Source organism: Toxotes jaculatrix, chromosome 24, assembly GCF_017976425.1.
Source record: "Toxotes jaculatrix isolate fToxJac2 chromosome 24, fToxJac2.pri, whole genome shotgun sequence".
Lineage (NCBI taxonomy): Eukaryota > Metazoa > Chordata > Actinopteri > Toxotidae > Toxotes > Toxotes jaculatrix.
Window position 1 is genome coordinate 1,264,458 of NC_054417.1, and position 21,545 is coordinate 1,286,002.

General features: G+C 45.8%; 3 protein-coding genes across 3 annotated transcripts; 1 reads left to right on the forward strand and 2 right to left on the reverse strand.

Annotated features, from left to right (window-relative positions):
• Positions 1 to 1,036: 1,036 nt before the first annotated feature.
• On the forward strand, positions 1,037 to 3,479 carry LOC121177927 (putative claudin-24). The gene has a single exon (XM_041032368.1). It carries the CDS (start codon positions 1,200 to 1,202, stop codon positions 2,070 to 2,072), a length of 873 nt encoding a protein of 290 aa, XP_040888302.1. The 5' UTR covers positions 1,037 to 1,199; the 3' UTR covers positions 2,073 to 3,479.
• A 5,099-nt stretch (positions 3,480 to 8,578) lies between these two features.
• LOC121177888 (frizzled-7-like) lies at positions 8,579 to 14,203 on the reverse strand. The gene is made up of 4 exons (XM_041032309.1): positions 13,343 to 14,203; positions 12,836 to 12,914; positions 12,192 to 12,296; positions 8,579 to 11,243 (listed from the first exon to the last, which is right to left on the reverse strand). The coding sequence occupies exons 3-4, from the start codon at positions 12,229 to 12,231 to the stop codon at positions 9,562 to 9,564; spliced, it is 1,722 nt and encodes a 573-aa protein (XP_040888243.1). The 5' UTR covers positions 12,232 to 12,296; positions 12,836 to 12,914; positions 13,343 to 14,203; the 3' UTR covers positions 8,579 to 9,561.
• Positions 14,204 to 14,759: 556 nt separating this feature from the next.
• Positions 14,760 to 21,131, reverse strand: cdk15 (cyclin-dependent kinase 15). The gene is made up of 13 exons (XM_041032335.1): positions 20,946 to 21,131; positions 20,374 to 20,520; positions 20,091 to 20,185; positions 19,673 to 19,752; positions 19,498 to 19,592; positions 19,041 to 19,103; positions 18,538 to 18,661; positions 18,227 to 18,347; positions 18,059 to 18,152; positions 17,919 to 17,982; positions 17,548 to 17,596; positions 17,235 to 17,377; positions 14,760 to 16,834 (listed from the first exon to the last, which is right to left on the reverse strand). Exons 1-13 carry the CDS (start codon positions 21,129 to 21,131, stop codon positions 16,722 to 16,724), a joined length of 1,374 nt encoding a protein of 457 aa, XP_040888269.1. The 3' UTR covers positions 14,760 to 16,721.
• Between the last annotated feature and the right edge of the window lie 414 nt (positions 21,132 to 21,545).

Here is a 21,545-nt window from a genome sequence, read left to right on the forward strand (position 1 = left end):
ACCAGGAATGAGAGGACAAAGCAGTGAATAACCGGAAACTCAAACATTACCAAAATAAAACAGGAAACACAAGTTATAAATCTGATGCCATGTCGCTCTGCATCTAAATCAACTCTTCAGTGTTCACTTTTTCTCCCTCTCTCTGTCTGTTCATGTTCTGTTGGGCATATTATATAATGTTCGTTTTATAATTTTAATTCTTTTTCTTAAAGCTTAGTTTATACCCTAACCTGTCCATCCTGTAAAGCAGTGCCAGAGTCGGTATATCCGTAAAAATAAACCCAAACTGTCAGGAGGTGGTAGTGTAGTGGACACAGGAGCAGAGTCAGAGTTAGAGGTGGCAAAAATACAGTTTAATCAGTCCAAGTTCGGTACGGCTAGCTAGAAGAGAAAAATCCGTATATTTGACTGCGTTTCGGTAAATTTATTCATGAAAACATACAAAGTAGAAAAAACCCCTCCCACACAATAAAACAAAATGGGCAAGAAAGATGAAAATGATTTACAATGGCACAAAATCAGTGAAAGTAACGTTTTGTACACCTATGAAAGAAATAGGTAACGTGCATTGCTGTCTGCAGCTCTTCTTGTTGTCTCCGCTGGTTTGGATCAGCTCCAGGCCGAATCCTCGATCTACATTTCTTCTCTTTAAAGAAATACTAAAATGTAGTAGCGTATGTAGTATAACCACTGTATCTCTGGGAAAATTCAGTGCCTTTGCTATCCCTCTCTCTCTTTATCCTTTTCATTGTTTGTGCATACAATGATCTCTTCTCTGAACGTTCTGGACAATTCTCTAACATGCAATGAAACGTAATCTTAGTTTTATTTAAATATTTAAACTGTTCTTGTGTAATTTGTTTACTGAAAACACCTGAAAGTGTGAAATGCAGTGTGTGTGTATGTGTTATCTGAGGGATAGTAAAGGAATAAACTTCGCGTTAACCTGACAAACCAAACCTTGTTCGCACACAAAACTTTAAGTTTTTTTTTCTTTGGTCGCAAAGTTGAAAAATAAATAATGCAAAACAGGGAAGCAGCGCAGGCGATGCCATTAACTTCAAACACCTTTCAGACAGAGCTGCGGGCATCGTTAACATCCTGTCTGCGTTTGAACGACATCCGGCCTGCAGGCGACCTCCCGGGTATCAGTGATGCCGTTGTTTCCTGCCGGCCAATCACTTTCTCCCCTCTGACTGATGCGGGGAGGGGGGGCAGGCACACCGCTCCCCCTCAGTCTGTTGAATGTAGCAGGAGTTTTTTCCGAGACGCCGCGGAGCTGGCAGCCTCCACAGGATATTCTCTGGAAGCAGTCATGGCCGGACGAGGAGCCCCCCCTCCTGACAGGGAGGGAGGTAAAGAGTGGGAGACCCGGGGATCCTGAGACTCTGAGCATCGCCGTCATGGACTCAAGTATTTGCGCTCTGGAGCTGCTGGGGGTCCTCGTCTCAGCGGGAGCCTGGCTCTGCTCGCTGGCCACCACTCTGATGTCCACCTGGCTCACGCTGTCCACAGACCTCCTGCCCACCGAGATCTACGAGCTGGGGCTGTGGGAGACCTGCGTGGTGCAGGACCTCGGCGGTCTGGAGTGCCGGCCCTACGACAGCCTGCTGGGTCTGCCCCCAGACATCAAACTGGCCCGGATCCTGATGTGCGTGACGCTGGGCGCCGGGCTGCTCGCGCTGCTGCTGGCCATCCCCGGCATCCACCTGGTCAACAGCTGCACCGGTCAGCTGGACGACCTCAGGTGCAAGAGGGGCCTGAAGATGGCAGGGGGGGCGCTGTGCCTGGTGTCCGGGATCCTGGGGCTCATCCCTGTCTCGTACATCGCGCACCTGACGGTGGAGCGGTTCTTCGATGAGTCGCTGCCGGACGTGGTCCCGCGCTGGGAGTTCGGGGACGCTCTGTTCTGTGGCTGGACGGCCGGATTTCTGCACCTGGTGGCGGGAACGCTGCTGCTGACGTCCTGTCTGCGTCTGCAGAGGGAAACCTGTAACGTGTCCGTCCCCATCCCTCTGATGGGGGAGCAGCCGGGACACCCCTTTATCAGGACCAGATCCGAGTACGTCTAGATCGTCCAAATCGGCTCCGGTCCAAACTCACTAAGCCCCTTCAGATTCGTCCGCCTGGTCTGATCCATCAAGACCAGAACCAGGTTTTTGGTCCAACAGTAACTGGAATACAACAAAACCGCAGCCAGTGAAGTTCGTCATGGGCCGAGTCTGAGCCTTTAAAAGGTTTAAACCCCCAAACTCCATCACACTGAATCTGTTTCATCACCGACATGAAAATGCTCGTTTTCTCTTCATCACAGATTCAGTTCAGATCTTTTCAACTCGCTCAGTTTGCACCGCTTTACTGTTTCACATTTCAGATCAGAAATCTGACTTCAAACCCACAGAACTTTAGATTCTACTTCAGATCCGAAATTTTCGACAGACTTTAAACTGAATTCTTCATCAGAAACGAATCAGGTTTCTGGTGTTTTTTTCTGCTCCACAGTCCAGAGGTGACATGTGCTTATTTTCTCAGTGTGGTTCTTCACCTCTCACAGATTTTAAGATGTGTGGAAATGCAGAGGTCTCACGCAAAAGAAGAAAAAAGAGCTTCAGGTTGAAAAGTTTGGCACAGACCAAAAACAACATTCAGAAAATGTTTAAATGAGGTAAAAACGTGTGGTAATTAAGAACTGAATTCAGAAAATAAGCATTTTTATTGCAGTTTTTCTCCCAATGTCACCTTTGGATGCTGGAAGAAAACAAAAACACCCACACCCTGTGTTTGTTCGTCTGGCTGCACAGCTCCTCAGCTCAGCGTTTCACCCCAAACTGTGGAAACATCCCACACGGCGAACATCTCAGCCATCCATGATTCATATGTTCAGATCCCGCCAGTCGTTTCCTCGTCACAGTTTCAATTGTCCAGATGTTCTGTTGTTTTCTTCACACAGAAATGTTTCATGGAGCCAAAGAGACAAAACCTGCTGCTGTTTTCTGTTTGTGCAACAGCACATGAGCTTTTCTCATTCTCTGGAAACAGATGATCATTTCTGACCCTCAGCCAAAACTGTGAGGCTGAAAAATCTAAAAATCTAAAATATGAAAAATGCTCTGTCACTATTGTTTCCACCTGTGGGTGAAAGATGAGTTTAATTTAAAAAATGTACTTTAACGTGAGGAAAGCTGCATTTATCCATGCACGTGTATGTTTATTTGTCACGGTTTCATGTTTGGAGAAACGACATGAAACAGAAAGAAGCTGCTGACGTGTTGAAATCACTTTGTGTTCAATCAGATCCAGATGAATGATTTGTATGAATTCTTCTGATTATTATGAATCCAGTTCTGAATGTGATTAGCAGACGACTGTTGAGATGAGCAGCTTGTAAATAAAGATGCCACAGAATTAAAACAGATGAAAGGTTTGTGTTTTCATTCTGTGTCTGTGTCCATTCAGTCAAACTGTCCCACTGACAGCAGCTGAGTCAGGAGACACCTTACAGACATACTGATAATGGGAGTAATTGTTGGGGGGGGGCGGCTCATCATGAATATTTCCTGTCATGTCACTTCCCTCTGAGCGTGTGATTGGTCGGCCCGCGGTCACTGCTGCTGTTGTTCTGCTGCAACAATACGCTCATTCTAATCTGCATGCAGCAGCTGGATCCACATCAGGCAGATGCAGGGAGGCCCCGCCCTCTCAGAGGATCGTTCTGATGGTTCCTGTTCCTCAGGTGCAGCAGCTGAGCTCTTAACGTTTCGCAGGAGCAGAAGAGTCTGAAACGGTGAAACAGGTTCAGGTTAATGACATGAAGGTTGATTTAGTGGCCTGGTGCTTCCTCCGGTTGTATTCTGTGGAGTAAACCAACAAACAGAAACCTGGTTCCTGGCAGACACAGTCCGCTGCTGCAGGTCCGGGTCCTCACAGTGATCTATAAACACAGAGAAACACACACTCCCACATCGCCGAACATGAAAGGGCCGGAGCGGCAGGAGCCCGCAGCCCAACGCCTTCACTTTAATTGCCCTTTTCCTTTTGGGGACAATAGAACCGTGATTTGGAAAAACCTGGATTGGAGATTGAGTCGACAGAGATGCGTCATGTGGTCCCGGAGGGAAGTGGCCCCCTCACCCTCATATTGTTTCACAGTGGCTCTCATCATGAAGCCAAACAGAGAAACGCTGCCACACTTGGCTCGCTCTGCCAACGCTGATAAAGCCTGAGCCCTGCACGGATGGAGTCAGGACGTAAGCACAGGAACCCCCCAGGGCCGAGTACTGAGCCTGCCGCTGTGCTCCCTCTGCACCCGTGACGGCGTGGCCTCGCAGAGCAACGCTAGCATCATAAAGTTCGCAGATGACACCACAGTCACTGGACTGATCACCAGTGGGGAGGAGACATCCTACAGAAGGCCAGTGGCTGAGCTGGTGACCTGGTGCCAGGAAGATAATCTCTCCTTGAAGACAAACAAGACCAAGGACATGATTATTGATCCACGGAGGAGGAGGACAGAGCAGCACGCACCACTTCACATCAGTGGGACAGAGGCAGAGAGGGTGAGGCTGGACTCACTGTCCCCACCATGTAAAGAAAGCACAGCAGAGACTGTTCTTTGGCACGTCACCCAGAATCCTCAGCGATTTCTACAGATGCACAGTGGAAAGCGTGATAACCAGCTGCGTCACGGCGTGGCAGGGAGCCAGCTGTGCTCAGGACAGGAAGGCTCTGCAGAGACTGCACAGCACATCACTCAGGGACATTTACACCAGCAGAAAGGACAACACACACCCACAGCACAGTCTTTTCACACTCCGGCCTTCAGGGAGGCGTTACAGGAGCGTGAGAACAGGGACAGCTGGGCTCCTCAGCAGCTTCTACCTGCACGCCATCACACTGAATACACCCCCCCACACCGTCCACCTCCCCCACTAGGATAATGTGTGAAGGGAGAGTGGCAAAAAAACAATATCACTGTGCAGATGACAATAAACCTTTTGAATTTGAATCAGGGTCAGGATGCAGAGCCGGTCCCTCCTGGTTCCGAACAACAGCAGGTGTCTGTCCGACGGTGGGAACCTCATGTCTCTGTCTCGTCTTCACGGTTCTTGGAAATCAGTGAATCCACTGTGGGCGGAGGATTTCCAGGAAAGACAGAAGAGTCTGTTTTAACTGTGCGACTCTTTCCAGGAATCTCGTCGGGATGTTATTTAATTCACTGATCGGTAAAATGAAAACGCTCCCTGACGGATTAACAATGAAACATCGCTCCTCGTGTTGATGCTGCGAGTCACTGACTGAACAACTGTATTAAAGCAGTGATGACTCCTGTAGGTCCCATCAATATTCACTTCATCGGTTGTGAGTCATTCTGTGTCGTTCACGTGTGACATGAACATGTGATCATTCTCTTCTCTCCTGATGTGAACATGATCTTTTCATATCAAACCTCATCAACAACATCAGAGTTCAGTCTGCTTTCTGCTGCTGTGTTTCACCATCCAGCAGCTGCACTGAGGGACACACTGGGAACCAAAGGGCCGAGCACAGTTTAACACTAAGCTCACTTTATTGTACCGCAGCAGAAAAGCAGGAAGGAAAGAATTGGGGCTGGAAATCCAGCGTTATCTGCAGGAGACCCCGCAGCATCTAAGACAAACAGCCACTGAAAACAACCGTCAGTCATAAATCCTCAGCCCAACAAACGTAACCCTGATCCGCACACAAAGACCTGCTGCTGTGCTGAGAACAGGTTATCTCAGGCCAGAGGTCAGCGCACAGTCACACACTGAGACCAAGATCACACCACATCACCGAGAACCACACGGACGCGGTGCACTGATCAATAACCAGCCGCTGTTAATGCTTGCATTTATCAAAACAACTGAAACCATCTGACCTTGTCACTTATCAAACACGTGCATCGCCTCAGTATTTTTATATATGAACTTTACTGCAAGACAGCATCACTGTCAACATGGACAGTCTGTGTGAACCTGACCCCTGACCTCTGAATCGGAGCAGCTCCTCACAGGCTGTCTGAAACTCACTGCACCAAATATGAGACTCCACCTCTTCTGGTTAAAGCGAAAACAGGACGTGGAGACGTGACACTGGACTCTGCATTTCCACTCAGGGTCAGGGACACTCAGCTTCCAAACACCAGCGTCACACTCACATGACTGCAGCTCTTTGGGTTGTATGTTGTCATAAGACAAATATTCAAGAATAAAAAAGATCCAAAACAACAGAGACACCACAAAGTTCAACACATTTCCAGCTGTTTACTGAGCAGTCGACAAGAAACGTTCAGGTTCAGCATCAAACTTCTTTCCTTTCATCAACAGCTGTCTCCAGCTGTTGCTAACCTACAGTAGCTAGCATGCTAAGCAGCTAGCCCCAGGCTGCCCTGCCTGGTAATACACGAGAGGGTGAAGCAGCAGCTGCTCAGAGGACGGATTCTAAGCTAATGTCCTGTAAAGTCGTCAGTGGCTGAAGCTGAGCGAACAGAACGCTCACAGTTCTTACAGCTGTTTAAACCTGTGACACATTCTGTTTTATCCTTTTATAAACTCCAATGTTTTCCTTTATCTCCTGTTGCTCGTGCTTTTAATGTGAAAGATTTGTAACTTTTGTTTTGAAAAGTTCAATACAAAACAGCCTTATTTACTAACTGTGCCTCTGTGCCTCGCATTGGCTTCATGTTTGTGTGTGTGTGTGACATTGGAGACATTGTTCACTGGGAAGCAGAGTGTGGACCAGAGCTCCCAGTATTGTAACAGTTGGGAACAAAAGATCCAGTTTTCATCTGAGTCCAACAGCAGCAGAGGACAGGAAGTCATTCAGCAGATCAGATGGGACTGAGTGTGTGTGATTTAACACACACACACACACACACACGAATGAACTTTCCTGTGTCACTGTCAGTCACATGTTCTCACATCACTCTGAAACGTACTGAAGTAACAGTACATGAAGTTCTGCTGTGATCTCTGATCTCTGATCAGATAATTGATCCTGAGTCACTGATGCTTCAGCAGCATTTTGTTATTGGAGCTGCTCTGAAACACACACACAGGTACAGGTGAGTCCAACTACACTGTCTGAAGTCACCTCAGAGATCAGGTCTACACTGACCTGTTTACTGCTGACACAGAGCCAACGTTTCCCATGTACTGCAGCTCATAACCAGCCACTGACCACACACACTCGTTCCCCAAACTGATCCAGGTTCAGCTGGTTGGTTTCAGATGAAGGTCAGTTTCACATTAACAGATCAGAGCCACAGACGGCGACTACAGATGTCTTCAGATGATCCTGATCGTCTCTGTCGCACATTTTATTTCCAACCAAACCATGTGAGTAAATGTTGGATTTAACAGATGAAGGAGAAGAGTGAACGTAATCAACACTGTACACACTCAGAGGAATAATCCAGAACTGACTGATCTAAGATCAGCTGAGAAAATATAAAGTAAAATTCAACTCACATCACTTCTGTTTCTGCTTCACATCATCACCTGTGTGACTGCCAAACCCATGAGTGTATACTGCCACCCAGTGGCCACACGGGGGGACTGCAACTACAACACACGACAACATCACAACCAGGTGGGCAGCCAGGTGCAGCACTGTAAGAAATGACAGCACAGGATGGACTGTAAAAAATAAAACTAAGGGCTGTAGAGTCAGAAACATCAAGTAGTCCAGTCAGGAACACAAGCAGGGCTGCACTGTGAAACACCAGCAGCATGTGACAGGTTAGTGAACACAGGTGACAGTGTTTCCATTGTTCAGTCCGTCCACATGGATGTGAAGACATCGCTGTTGGTGTCGGTGTGGTTCACATCAGTCATTCGTACAATTCTAACTCTCCTGTGTTCATTAAACTGACACCATGCACTTTATCCTTTAACCACCAGAGGGCGCCACACCACCATCAGTGAGGAGTCACAGTCCTTCACAGTTCTTTACCTGTAACTGCAGCTGTATCTGCGTCCATTCAGTCCAACTGTCCCACGAGCAGCTGCTGCCTGCGGTGAACCTGGAGGGACAGACACCTCTCGCTGCATCACTGTGACACTGAAGGACACTTCAGAGGAACTCTGGTCATTTCTGAATGATGCTGCTGAACGACAGCTTTTTGCACACACGACAGAAACCTTTTAGTTGGACTTTTGTTTCTGTAAGACATCAATTTTGTTTGCTGTACTTCCCCATCAGCCCCAGTAAGGAGGTCAGACTGCTCTGGTTTCACTCTCGGAGGCACAGGGAGGGTTTCAATGTTTTCCACAGCCAGGACCAAAGGAAGAAGAAAAGAGGATCAGATTTCAGCAGGAATTATCCATCTGGAACAAACTCACTTTTCTCACTCATCTATTTGCAATGATAAACACAATAATTTGCCACAGTAAAATGTGTATCAGTGATTTCTCCTTTCATAGGTTTAGTGCAGCCAAAGACACAAACACCTCCTGAAACTGTCTTCAGCAGCAGCATTCAGCACTTTATAAAAACAAAAGCATTTTATTCTGAAAACTGTACAAGTACAAGCTGAGTAACATAAAAGAAAAAAGACAAGACAAATACACTGCTTAAAAAGTGATTTTTAAAAGTGATTTAAAAATTCTCAAAAATTCACAAGATAGTATTTACAGATTAGTGATAAATGAGGCAGTGTGACTGAATAAACTGATCAAATAAATCAGTGTCATGGAAACATTTTAACTATAGTGTGCTTATGCAATATAAATGAAGTTTATAATTATTTTCAATATCAATATCTGAGTTAAAAAGAAAATCTCAGAACAAGCTGATAGGTCTGTGTGTGTGTGTGTGTGTGTGTGTGTGTGAGAAATACTGTACACTGATGTCATACTATATCCCACAATGCTCTGTCCATTCAGTCAAACTGATTCTCAGTCAAGTTCTGCTTTTTTCTCTGACTTCTATTTGGATTCCTGGAAGTTTATTCTGGAGGGACATCGGAGATAATGAAGTCACACTGAATCATATCAACATGTGTTTCATGTCTGTGAGTTCAGACCTGACTCAGGACTCTGAGGAGGAGGAGGAGGAGGAGGAGGAACAGGAGGAGGAGGGTTTGAGGTGCAAATCGCATAAATCCAACTCTCAGTGTTAAAGTATTTTAATTTTGTCCATGAGCTGTGTTAAAGGACAGTAAAGCACAGGAACTAACTTCCTGTTGTTTGTGACACCTGTACGCACCTGTCCCTCTCACCTCACTGTATCTCCACCTGCCAGAGCGTTTACATCACCTGAATCTGTGTGCTGCTCTATCAGTGTATCAAACATTAAAGAACTACAGGTGGAAGCTTCATTTGCAGCAACGTCACTGTGACTGCAGGTGGAAAAATCCTGAAGAATTCACAGCCTCCTTCTCTGTGAGGGTTTGAAACGAGGACTCAGAGCAGAAATCTGTGAATGAAGGGCTCAGTCAAACGCTCACTGAGCACAAAACTGTTTCTCCTTCCAAGAATCAAACGCCCTCCATCAGTTTAAGTGCATCCATGGGGCAAAATCCAGCCCCTTCCTCCACCGGCTCTACACTGTGGTCTCTCCCTGGTTGTTGTTGCTCAGTCTCTTATAGAAGTGGCTCCACGACTGCAGCGTCTTCCCTGACCAGATCCAGAAGCCTGACGTGATCCCCACGATCATGGTCATCAGGTACTTGATCATGAACACGGTGAAGTCCGGCGTTGCCGGCGTGAAGTTTCCACTCGGGCACGGCACAGCAAAACGCTTACACGTCTGCATGTGCCACGTCCTCTCCCACTGTGGCCGGAAAGCCTGCTCGTAGAAGTAGCAGGCAATGACGATGGTGGCAGGCACCGTGTACAGCACGCTGAACACACCAATCCGCACCATTAACTTCTCCAGCTTCTCCGTCTTGGTGCCATCGTGCTTCATGATGGTGCGGATACGGAAGAGCGATACAAAGCCTGCCAGCAGGAAGGAAGTGCCAATGAAGAGGTAGACAAACAGCGGTGCGAGGACGAAGCCCCGCAGGGCGTCCACATTGTAAATTCCCACATAGCATACGCCGGTGAGCAGGTCTCCGTCCACCTGCCCCATGGCCAGAATGGTGATAGTTTTCACAGCAGGAACCGCCCAGGCTGCCAGGTGAAAGTACTGAGCATTGGCCTCAATGGCCTCATGACCCCATTTCATCCCAGCGGACAGGAACCAGGTAAGGGACAGGATCACCCACCAGATGGAGCTGGCCATGCCGAAGAAGTAGAGGACCATGAAGAGGATGGTGCAGCCTTCTTTTTTGGTGCCCTGGACCACCATCTTGTAGCCTGCGTCCTTCAACTTATCGATACACACTACCTTGTCCTCCAACAGGAAGCCTGTGGTGTAGGCCACTGCCACCATGAAGTAGCAGCCAGACAGGAAGATGATCGGTCTCTCGGGGTATCGAAACCGTTTCATGTCCACCAGATAGGTGAGCACTGTGAAGAGGGTGCTCACAGAGCACAGGATGGACCAGACACCGACCCAAAGCCGGCCAAACTTTAACTCCTCCTCATGGAAATACATCAGTCCATTAGGCTGGGAGACCTCGCACGGAGCACCGCAGTCCTTCACCCCCAGGAAGCGGTAGCTGAGATAGGTGGGCACCTGAAGCTGCAGAGGGCAGGAGAAGGGCCGGTTGGTCCGGATGTGTGGCAGCAGGGTCACAAGATCAGGCAGGTTGGGGGTTGGGTCGGACGTGGGGCTGTCGGTGTCGGTTGTGTTCTGACCCACGCAGATCTCTCCTGCACCGTGCACTGGGAAGTTCTCGCAGCGCAGCCTCTCCGGCCACTGGAAGCCAAACTTATTCATGAGCGCCTCGCAGCCCTGCCGTGCCCGTTCACACAGTGACCTGCAGGGCGGAATGGCCTGCTCCAGAACCGTGCAGACCGGCGCGTACATCGAGCACAGGAAGAACTTCAGGTCCGTAGAGCACTGGACTTTAACCAGTGGGTAGAACTGGTGGACCTCCAGCCCAGCATCTTCTTGGTTGGTGTGACCCAGCAAGTTGGGCATGATGGTCTGGTTGTAAGCGATGTCTGTGCAGAGGGGGATGGAGATGGGCTGGCAGAAGCCATGCTCAGGGATGGAAATCCCCCTCTCATACTGACTGCTGCAGGGCTGGAAGAGGAGGCCAATGACCAGAGAGCAGCCCGTTACCCAAACCCATCGCCAGCCTCCACCCAACACCATGACAGATGATAACACCCCTGAGAAAGAGGGAAAAGTTAGCAGAGGTTTTGCAGGGGTTCCCAATACTGTTCACCAGCAGCGGAGAATAAAAAAACAACTGAAGTCCTGTTTTCCGAAGCACTGCTGGTGAATTTCAGTATAAAAATCCGTGCAAGGAGCTCTTTAACGCTGCACTCCTTTATTATTCTACAGCAGTTTCAACAACTCTGCAAGAAAATGGAAGGAAACCCTATTTCTTCATAGTGCATAGTCCTTTAAATCCAGAGCCGGTGAATGAAATATTCTTTTACGGACGAACAGTAAAAAGTCGCAGAGTGCTCTGAGCGTATTTCGCCGCTCGTAAAAAAAGACTGCAGCGATCTGCCGCCGGGCTGCACCTCGGGTGGAGGAGCCGGGTTTTCTAAAGCTCCCGAGAAGTTGTGATAGTTAACTTCACGTTAGTTACCAAAGTCTGTCTCTGGCCAGCGGGCTTCTTCTCCCTCAGTGCGGGCTGCAGGAGCACACTCATCACTCTGCCCCTGACGGTTTCCAGGCTCCCCCCGATATTCTCCGCCTTCTCCTCCGTCACAGGAGGGGGCGCCTTGAAACGGGGCTCCCTGATCCTCCAACCAAACGCTTTGTTTTCTCGGCCGTCTCCCAGTTGATTGGTCACTGCTCGATATGTCCCCACATTACACTTCATCCAGACTGTAAAGCCTTCACCCGGGGTTACAGCGTGTCCCCATCTCACCTGAGGTCAAAGTGTCAACTGTGACTCCACCAGCTGATCTCAGGGATGGATTACTGGATTGGACAAAGACCAAGGAGCCTAAGACCAAAAATCAACCACAGCCACTACAGAGGCAAAACAACATGTGTGCATTTGTCTGTGACTGTGTGTATCTCGATGTTAGTGCAACTACACGTAGGATAAGTGTGTGGAAACTTGGTGTGGAGCTGTGAGCAGGATGAACCTTCACACTCACAGCAGCAGTGTTGGAGTTCACTCTGCTGTGGAGACCACATCTGCTCTCCTCTGTCACCAAAGGCTCAGGGGTGAGGACGGGGGAGGATCTGTCTCTGTGTCCACACTTTAAGGGAAAAGGAAACTTTTCTTAGTTCCATCATTTCTGTAGTGAAGAGGAGGGAAAATGATGATGACGATCAACACAGGATCATTTACTGATCAGTTACTGCTGAGGCAGATCAGGAGCCTTCTGATTGGCTGAATGCAGATTTAACGAACCTTCAGATTCGTCAGTCTGTCGGCTCACCTCACAAAGTTGTATTTTTGTTTATAATTTAAAAGTCTGATGCAAAACCAGCGTTGAGGAGAGACACAGCGCTGTTGTTTGCAGTAATTTAGTGTTTTGGTTTGGGGGGCCTTACTCCTGGCCAACTACACGTCTCCAAAATGCCAACCCCTCCCACTTTTTATAACATAAAAATATAATAATAATAATAATAATAATATTTATACTAGCCCCAGCAGCCACAGGAAAAGTAAAAATGCTATTGGAAAGAATGTGAAGATGGAGAAAAGGTCAAAATATAAATGTAAAAAAGTGGAAACAAAATAAAAATATAGATTAAAAACTGAAATAAAAACCGTACAGTGTTCTGGACTCACATCAAAGATGTTCTGTGCAACATTACTGTGAGTCCCACGAGTCTCCATTATTTATCTGACAGATGAGTTTCCATCGTTCCTGAGAGAAGAGAATAAACATCACAGCGTTAAACCAAACACCATCGACGACACAGCGCCTTTTAAAGCCCCAACTCCTCAGAACAAAAGCCCTCGACTGGAAGGCCGACCCATCGCTCACTGCTGCCTCGTCTACTCTTCCTCTACCGTTTACTTCTCAGGGTTTATTCTCTCTATATGGAAAGGAAAGAGAGAAAGGAAAGGAAAGGAAGGAAAATTGACTTTCCTCCCAACGGTCTGACTCATGACGTGTCCCTGTATAAACCATGTCCACTCTGTCTCAGCAGCTCTGTGCTGATTTAAAACTTCATGTAAATGTGAGTTTGTCTGAGGGTTTGCATCATGGATTAAATCACAGGCCACATGCTTCTGTGTTTGGGCCACAGAGCACGCTCAGTACAAATAATCAATAAATCAAAATGTAATCACAGACGTGTCGACGTTCCAGATGTTGCTGCTGCTGTTTCTCCTCAGTCAGTCAGCACAGTGGAAGCTGTGTTGAAGAGCAGATGAATGGACGGACGGACAGACCAGACCCAGTCCAGCTCTTTCTCTCTCCACTGAGCGTCTGTGTCTCTCGCCCTCTCAGCGGTCTCTGTCGGTCTGACTGGTTTCATGCTCAGGGCTGTAACACACACACACACACACACACACACACACAGTTTAATGAACTGGAGCCTGCAGACGTCCACTGTGGTAAAAGCAGCTGTGTGTGATCTGCATGTAAAACCTCAAAAACACAAATTGACTGTTGTTAAACCTCAGCTTTCTGTTACCACGACGACACACAGCTGACGGTGTTGTTGTGAATGAGACTGAAAATCTAATACTTGCTGATTGGATGGAGTCTGATGAGGTCCTCGTGATGCAGACCAGCAGCAGCAGGTCAGGAATGAGGATCTTTAAATAAGATCCTGTTGCACAGAGACCACCACCACATACAGCTGCTCCCACACTGTACACAGAAACAAACCATGTACTTTACAAACAGATGAACACTGTTATAAATATGAAGCTTGGTTGATTACTATTTTTTGTTTTGTTTTCAGCAGCCTGTTATTTTGGACGTTTTTCTCCTGCTGAGTTTCAAACATGGACTCTGTTGTCTAAATGTTGATTTACGGCTGTTTGTCTTCAGCTTCATTTCCCAGAGTTCCTGCAGAGAGATCTGTGACAGGTCAGCTGTGTGTGTGTCTCCCGCTGATTACTGAGGGCAGATGTGTGTTATATTTACCTGCAGCAGCAGAGACCCTGAAAACCTGCAGAAACCTCCTTCGGCCTGCAGCAGCTCAAACACCAGACTCCATTCAAAAAAATGTAAATTAACACACAGGGTGGATCCTGCAAAACTGCACCAGGACACTGTTTAGACATATTTAGCACAGCAGTCATGTTTCAGTAAAATGCTCCAAGGCTGAGCGCCGTGATGTAAAGTGTTAAAGAGAGTTGGTTATTGTTTGGGACCGTTTGAATACTAAATAACAACAACAATAATAATAATGATAATAATAATTAGCATAAATAAGTGTAATGTTGTAAAACATGAAAAACAACAGCGATAAAACAAAAAAGCAAAAAAAAAAAAAAATTAATTCAGTTTGCGAAAACAACTGACTTCATTAAAGTACGACAATAAAACTTAACACAAAAAAATGGAAAATGATCCAATCAGAAATTCTGTTTACTGAAAAAATGAAACTGATTTTTGTGTCTACTCATTTACATGTCTCATCTAGAGATCCAACTAATGACTGGTTTTATTTTTGAATAACAATGTTCAATTTATTCAGCAAATAAAGACACACACAGGCTCACAAGCAGGAACATGATATGAAAATTCAAACCCAAACAAAAGAAAATCTACATATCTATCTGTTGATGTCCATAAATAAGCATAAAGTTATTCTTCTCCTCCTGCTCCATTTTTTAGAAATACATTCAAAAGAACAGTGAAGTTTCATTTAAAGCTTCATCCTTAATTAAGTTGTTTTTCTGTGATATTTAAGTCGGTAAACTAAGCTCTGGCTTTGAGCTAATCAGTTTCAGAAATCAAACTATTTTTGAATATTTAGTTTTTAGAGCACAATTTAAACACAGCTTTGTTTTAATATTTGTCCTGAAATCAATAGGATGAATTTATTTACATTATATATGAGTAAAATTTGCCTGTAACTCAAAATATATTAGCTCACTGTTCATAGGTATAGATGTTACTGGTTATGTTTGATGCCTGGAAATGTTATTGGATAATTGTACTACAGCATTAGACTGTTATTATTTCATATATTTGTATTCTGATATAACTTTTAAAAGTTTCTTATCTGTTTCAGTTAATCCGTTTAAGAAAACAACATTTATTCTGGTTATTTACAGTTTAAAGTTCAGATTTAAAACATATATGTTCCCATTAAATATAATTATATTTAATTTCTTTTATTTGGTTAGAAATCAGCATTAATACATAGAATTTCAAACTTAGCTCGTGATGTTGGCTTCAGAAGGCGTTCAGCTCACATTTAGCTGTGGCTAGCTCGCTAGCTAGCTTTCACTTGACAGGTGAGCTTTTGGTTTTCAGCTCCGTCTTGTATTGACTGTAAATTTAACATGTTACCATGGAGATGATACATTTCTGCGACACCTAAAGACTGTGCTTAACTACGTTTTAAAGAACTGTACGGAGCGACTGCGTTTTAATTTTTTGGCAGAATAATCCAGCGATGAACGTCTGGAGAAAGTTGAGGAAAACAAACAAACCAAACAAAGTCTGTTTCCAGAGTAAAAATAACATCAAACTTCTTCAGAGGCCAGATATCAAAGGCTGCTGAGCATTTTGATTTATTAATGATGACATCTGTTCGAGTGGCGTGAATGAATTTTCTCTCATCAAACCAACGGCATCACACTAAATCACAAACACTTTGTTAAATATGCAGAAAGACCGAAATCGTTCTTTTATCTCACAAATCAATCAAACGTCCGCATTAAAACTACATTTGACTTTCCTGTCAATCAACTCAATCTTACTGTTTGTCACAAATAATTTATATTCATACATGAACATGATCAAAACAACTGGACGGGTGGAGATTTGTTTGTCTTCTCCCGTAGAAGCACAAACAAACACTGCGATGAACAAACAGACAAATTCCCCAAAATCTGAGAGGAGCAAAAACTTTAGAAGCAAAGTAGCGATTCTGTTTATCTGAGATACGTTAGCAAAACACATCAGTTTATCAGCACCGTAAAACTTTGCATTGTTTGTGTGTTTGTGTTTTACAATTGAAAAACAAATAAAGAGCTAAAGTGTAAGGAATGAATGAAACCCTGTGTCTACAATGTTAAAATGTCAGGCTAACCAGCTCAAACTAAACTCCACAGACGTTTACTGTCACTGCAGACAAATAAAGCTGCGTCCATTTCAAAATGCTCCATTCTAAAACCAAAAACAACAGCGTTTCAGCAGTTACCTGAAAAGCAACATGCAGGGAGGAGCGAAGAAGAAACAGTAAACTATATAAAACAAGAACAACGACAGCCTTTCTACAGCCTTTCACAGCCACACTAAAACTGAGCGTCCAAACAAATTCACCCAGCTCAGAGAGGACATGGTCAACTCATCATCTGAAGCTATAAGACATGGAATGAGAACAACTCATGTATGAGTTCTGAAGTAATAAAACTTGTATATTTACGCTTTGTTAATGATAAAACATCCGCGTACTCCACAGAGTATGATAAAATAAACCTGTGATGGTTTGTTCAGCCCTGTGCTCGACTTCTCAGGCGGATGGTAGTTTGAAGGGTTTAATCACCAGCACTTGGTGGCAGGCAGCAGGGAGGGTTTGATCCTCCGCCCAGGGTTGAACATGTCTCTGACCTCCATCTCCAGACGAACACCTGACACCTTGAAGATCGACACAGCTAAAAAACACAGAAGAGGAAAACTGCTGCGAGGCTGTATGCTACATGCAAACTGTGTTAACAGAACAAGGCAGGACAGAAACAAAGCTGTTGCTGTTGAAGGTAATCACACCTGTAAGCAGGTGACTTGTTACAGTAGCTAAATGGTAGCATGTGTCAGAGAAAATGCCTAGGTTAGCAGGTATCTGGCTATACTAGCATGTTAGTATTGAATATCTTCATGTTCAACTCTATTACCATGTTAGCATGTGTTAGCATCTTTAGCATGTTCTCACGGGCTCTGAGGTGAATGATGGGAGGACGCAGCATGTCATGTTACCATGTGAGCACGGAGGTTTGTTAGCGTGTTATCACCAAACTTTGGTAGCACCTTAGCATGTAGCTGTAAGCATGTTCTTACTGTCTCTGAGGTGCATGATGGGAGGTGGGAGCGTACTGAAGTACGGGTGCTGCAGAGAGTCCTGAGCTGAGATCCGGTCTGTAGGGACCCCCTTCAACATCCTCTGCACCAGGTCCTCAGTCTTATAGGGCAGTTGGTTCAACCTGGTCCAGATCAACACAGACAGACCAATGGCTCCAAGCTAACATGGTAACAAGTCAGTATATGCTACACTGAATAATACTGAGCTCCTTACTGTCAGCAGCAGCAGCAGGCTAACACCTGAGCTCACCCTGACCAGTAACCTCTCCTCCCACAGGCACAGCTACTTTACCTTTTCCAAACGGTCCTGAACTGTTTCTGCTCGGAGCGATGAAACCACTCTGAAGAGAGACAACAAATGGAGCATTAACATGGAACTATCATTACAGTAAACTGGCAGTGCAACATGCTCATTGCTGCTGAATCAGCTGTGATCAGCTCCTGATTTTCTCTGGATTTGGACGTCAGAGGTAATGAAATCCTCAGGAAGTGAAGTCACACTGATTCATCACTATGTGTTTACAAAGTCAATTAAACAACTAACACAAAGTAAATAAAATAATTTAAAACATACAGTCTGTTTGTCAGTGTAGCACTTCCTGTTTCCTCCTCATTGTCTTATGATTGGCTACTAGTGACAGGCAGTGGAGGGAGTAAACTCACCTGGTTTATAATTGGGCAGAAGACTGACTCCAGGCCAGCTGTCCTCAGACGGGACGTCCAGGACCTGCAAATGTTATTACTGCGAATCATTGTTTATCTGTTTATTATTGCAACAATAGCAGCATCAGTAGTAACTGTACCGTCCAGATCTTCTGGAGCTGTTCAAACACGTCAGTGACTCCGGGGAACGCCGGCGCCCCCTGCAGCATCTCGATGAAGATACACCCGGCCCCCCTGATGCAAACACAGAAACTTTATTCAGACACATGAACGGAACAACCTTTAGCTCCAGCATCCCCAGCACTCACCATATGTCCAGGGCAGTGGAGTAATCTGTGGATCCCAGCAGCACCTCAGGAGGGCGGTACCAGAGAGTCACCACCTCAGAGGAGAAGGTCTGGCTGGGGATGGACTTGGACCGTGCCAGACCTGGACTCAGCCCGATCCAGAGAGCCAGTGAGGACAAACAACATAAAACCACCATTAATGTCTGTAATGAAGTTTGGAGGTGGTTCTCTCAGGAGGGGAAAAATGAACTCTATCTTAAAATGATTAACATTATCTTCATCTAATTAAAATTAATTAAGATGGAGAACATGCCCCAATGTTAGTTCCTCACCAAAGTCAGCCAGTTTCAGCTCTCCCAGGTAGCTGATGAGCAGGTTCTGAGGCTTCAGGTCTCTGTGGAGGATCCTCCGACCGTGGATGTAGCAGAGACCTCGCAGCAGCTGGAACATGAAGATCTACAACAAGACAGCAGGGTCACAATGAGCAGGCTGTCAGAATAAAACACTGACGTTACCAGGTCACTCATCATGTTTGTAAGGTGGAAAGAGAAGAAGGCTGACGGAGTGGTCGTGGCTGAGTCTGATTTACAGAGCACATGTGTACAGTGTACATATGTGCTTGTATTTTCTGCCTGGCGTGACACTAACCGTTCCCTGGGTGTGGGACTCCACACTGCTGAGTTCTGGATGGTTCTTCTACTCTATTTACAAGGTTCTCTGGGTTCACTACAGAGACCATACGACCTCCAAACCACAGACAAGCCACACTTTCACAGGCTTATGGGAAAAATAGGAGAAATAAAATAACGTGATGACAGAAGGAGTCCTGACATACCCGCACATTATGTGAGTGCAGACCTCCGGGATGTTGGATCATGTACTGGGCCAAGTCTGTCTGCTGCAACAACAGAGGAAGACAGTCCACACATCATCACCTGCAGCCGCAACACCCACCTATGACTTCATTCAGCTGTGAAACCCAGACTGAACTCAGACCAGTGATTTTTACTCACTGCTTTATTTCAGGAGACAGATGTTTTGTTTCCTATGTAGTCGGGAACACTTCATGTTATTTAGAAATATTTCTGATTTGCCTATAAACTGTATTTCTGACAAACACAGGATCCATTTCAAAGTAAACGTCTTTTTTTTTTTAAATTAAAACCTCCCGTGAAAGCGTGTCTTTGATGTTTCTAAAGCATAAATGTGTCTCCACAAGCTTCTGTTTGAACTTTAGAAACATTAAAGACTGGATGGAGACGATTTGATTTGAGTTTTAACATGTTTCTCACCACATATTCAAAGACGAAGGTGAGCGACTCTCTGGTGTGGATGATGTCGTGGAGGAGGACGATGTTGGCGTGTTTCAGACCTTTGAGCAGAGATGCTGCGGCACACATGCACATTAATCAGATACTTTTCAGATGCTGAAGATAAATCAGATGAAATAATAATCTGATTGGTCACCTTCTCTGATGGCGGTGAATGGGACGCCCTCCTCCGTCTTCATGCGAATCACCTTCAGAGCCACCAGCTGCCCGTTTATCCTCCACAGAAGAGGAAACATTCACAGTAAAAAGTATAAATATAAATATCTGATCAGAAACAAGTGAACACAGCAGAGACGGAGCATCCAGCTGCAGCTGTCAGATAAATGTTCCGTACAGCAGGAAAGTGGAAATACTCCAAAACAACACAGGTACATAACAAACTGTACTTCAGTGCCTGAGTGACTCTGTGAGCACCTGACTGTCCCTCTGCTGTCTGTGTCAGGTGTGTTTTAAAATCTTCTACAGGGAGAATGTGCAGCAGCAGCTCAGTGAGCACATCATCGCCCAGGTTTAACCAGAAGAGAAGATTTAAAGCTTCACACGTGACGACTCACCTGCTGATGCCTTTATAGACGGAGGCGTACGCTCCTTCGCCCAGTTTCTCCAGACTCAGGTAAGACTGAGCTGCTCCAAACTGAAGACCGGGTTTCTGAACAGAACACATGTACGTTACATATCATGTCATATGTCATTTCATAGTCCATGTAACATCATGTCATGTCCTATGCACTGTATGTCAAAGTGTTATGTTGTTCAAAGAAGGGATGAATTATTTTAATCTGAGTCCAGGTCTGGAGTTTGTCTCTGAAATGAAACAGGTGTGAAAGATCAGCTGACCCAGGTGAAGTGGTCCTCACAGCTCTTCCCTCCCAGCGGGTCGCTGTTGCTGCGTCCTCGCTGAACTCGCAGCCGTCGAACCTGCAGAGTGTGGAACCAGTGGGGCCGGGACCCAGAGGGGGACGAGCCGCACCGGTCAGGATCCAACTGTGACGAGGAGACAAGGAGACACAGGAAGGGACCTGAAAATCTGAAACCTTTAAAACAGGTTTCATTCTGGGACGGTGGGAGGAAGCCGGAGAAACCCACGCAGGCACAGGGAAAACACGCACACTCAGCACAGAAGAGCGCAGACCGGGGATCGAACACACACAAGGATAAACTATAATATATGAAGTGATAAATGACATTTCAACTATGGATGCAGAGTAAACACTGTAAAAAAATTAGGCCAGTGAACACACTACAAAATAACTGAACAACCAAAAATTGTGCTGTAAAAAATAAAAAATTCTCCCAGGCCATTCGGGGTAATACAGGGCTGAGAGGAAGATTTAGTTTCATTTCATGAACAGCTGTTTTCCTGTGAACATTCCTGAGCCCAGCAGCATCGTTCACGTCTGATCACTTACCTCAGCAGGAGGGAGCGAAGTCGAACTTCTGCTTTTCCTGAAGCTGAGCTCCTCCAGCCTCACCTCCTCTTCCTCCTGCTCCTCCTCGTCCTCCGTCCTCTCTTTCTCCTCCTCATCTTCCTCCACACAGCAGCATCTCCTCACACACCACCTGGCCTCCCTCACCCACCGGGACAAGTCCTCCATCTTTTCTTGTTCTATGATCCACTCCACCCCCCCTCATATGACTCACATGGTTCAGGACGAGCAAACAGGGTCCCATGACTGTCTCTACCCCCCTCCCCTCCCCTCCCCTCCCTACTCCTACTCTCAGTTTTGAACAATACTTTCCATTCAGCAGATAGTGTCCACTGCCCCCCAGTGGACACTATCTGCAACTACAACTCTGCACATACACATTACCTCTACACCCAGACTGGTCAAATCTGAGTTACCCCAGAGACGCTGAGGAGTTTTTATGTGCAAAATAAGGAATATGATATTTCTCCTATCCAAAATCTATGAAGTCTCTCTTTAGATGTACTCACTGAATGTGCATTCCACCTTTCTATAACAAATGAAGGAATAACATGATGAGTTTCCTGCCAAATGGGAAACTAA

What these genes read in the sequence shown, in the direction of transcription:
- LOC121177927 (XM_041032368.1), top strand. Translation starts at nt 1,200, where the DNA reads ATGCGGGGAGGGGGGGCAGGCACACCGCTCCCCCTCAGTCTGTTGAAT.
- LOC121177888 (XM_041032309.1), bottom strand. Translation starts at nt 12,231, where the DNA reads ATGTGGTCTCCACAGCAGAGTGAACTCCAACACTGCTGCT. An exon ending in TGAACTCCAACACTGCTGCT is followed by an intron (nt 11,244 to 12,191) that starts GTGAGTGTGAAG and finishes CCTCTTTCTCAG; the next exon opens with GGGTGTTATCATCTGTCATG.
- cdk15 (XM_041032335.1), bottom strand. Translation starts at nt 21,131, where the DNA reads ATGGAGGACTTGTCCCGGTGGGTGAGGGAGGCCAGGTGGTGTGTGAGG. An exon ending in AGCTCCAGAAGATCTGGACG is followed by an intron (nt 17,983 to 18,058) that starts GTACAGTTACTA and finishes TAACATTTGCAG; the next exon opens with GTCCTGGACGTCCCGTCTGA. An exon ending in TTCAGGACCGTTTGGAAAAG is followed by an intron (nt 17,378 to 17,547) that starts GTAAAGTAGCTG and finishes GATCTGGACCAG; the next exon opens with GTTGAACCAACTGCCCTATA.